We start from the raw sequence: 841 nt of genomic DNA, 5'->3' as shown, positions 1-841 counted from the left end.
AAACCCTGTAGTACAACAAAAATAATTACAAAAGAAAAAATAGAAAGTGATGAAGAAAATTTATTTTATTTAAATATTCAGACCTTCAAAGAAAGCAGATCAAGAGTGTGACACAATATAGATATTGTACTCTTTATATTTGGTTTAAGTTTAGAAGTCAAATTCTGACAAACATTGATGTCAAGTTGAGATAGTAACTTGATTGCACGTTCTATGTCACACTGAATTAACTGAAAGAATTACAACATAAATCAAATTCATAAAATACACATCAATAATATAACTTAGCGTTAAACATAGTAATTGACGTCTCAAATTGAAGAAGATTTATGAATTTAAAATACAAAATGTTACCTCCCAGTCCTTTTTAGTATCTTCAGCAATTTGTGCTCGCAGGAAATAAACAAAAGCCAAATGATGATATCCAAAAGTGCTTGTTTCCGGTGAATCATAAGTTATAGTCTCCTAAAACGCATAAGTTACATTCAAACATTATGAACAAATGCATAGATAGGCTTATTAGAATGCTAACATAAGCATAAAAGTAACAATATGGCGAAAAAGTACCGAAAGGGAAATAGCTTCACTGAGACAGTCAAAACTGCTGAAGAAACTTTCTATCCCACGAGTTCTAAGTACCAAACTCTTCCGCAAAAGAACCCTAGATCTCTGCAGGTTGAAATCTTTAAAATTAAAAACATTCATCAAGAGAAAATTGATTACTCTGATCTCCATTTTATGGCAATGTACAGGGTTCCATGCTTTTAGTTGATCATATGCTTGAAGTTCCTGTAAATCCAATATAGAATTAATGTAGAATACTAATGTAAGAAGTGAAAAT

At 30.6% G+C, this 841-nt stretch overlaps 1 protein-coding gene across 1 annotated transcript; it reads right to left on the bottom strand.

Annotated features, from left to right (window-relative positions):
• Nucleotides 1–83: 83 nt before the first annotated feature.
• Nucleotides 84–789, bottom strand: LOC110034568 (separase-like; the record flags this gene model as incomplete). The annotated part of the gene is made up of 3 exons (XM_020738819.1): nt 84–230; nt 355–465; nt 568–789. Coding segments are annotated over 3 exons (480 nt in total), but the record flags the coding sequence as incomplete, so codon positions are not given.
• Nucleotides 790–841: the final 52 nt, after the last annotated feature.

The sequence above is a fragment of the Phalaenopsis equestris genome, unplaced genomic scaffold (assembly GCF_001263595.1).
Source record: "Phalaenopsis equestris unplaced genomic scaffold, ASM126359v1 Scaffold190535, whole genome shotgun sequence".
Lineage (NCBI taxonomy): Eukaryota > Viridiplantae > Streptophyta > Magnoliopsida > Asparagales > Orchidaceae > Phalaenopsis > Phalaenopsis equestris.
This window is presented reverse-complemented; position numbering and strand designations above follow the sequence as displayed.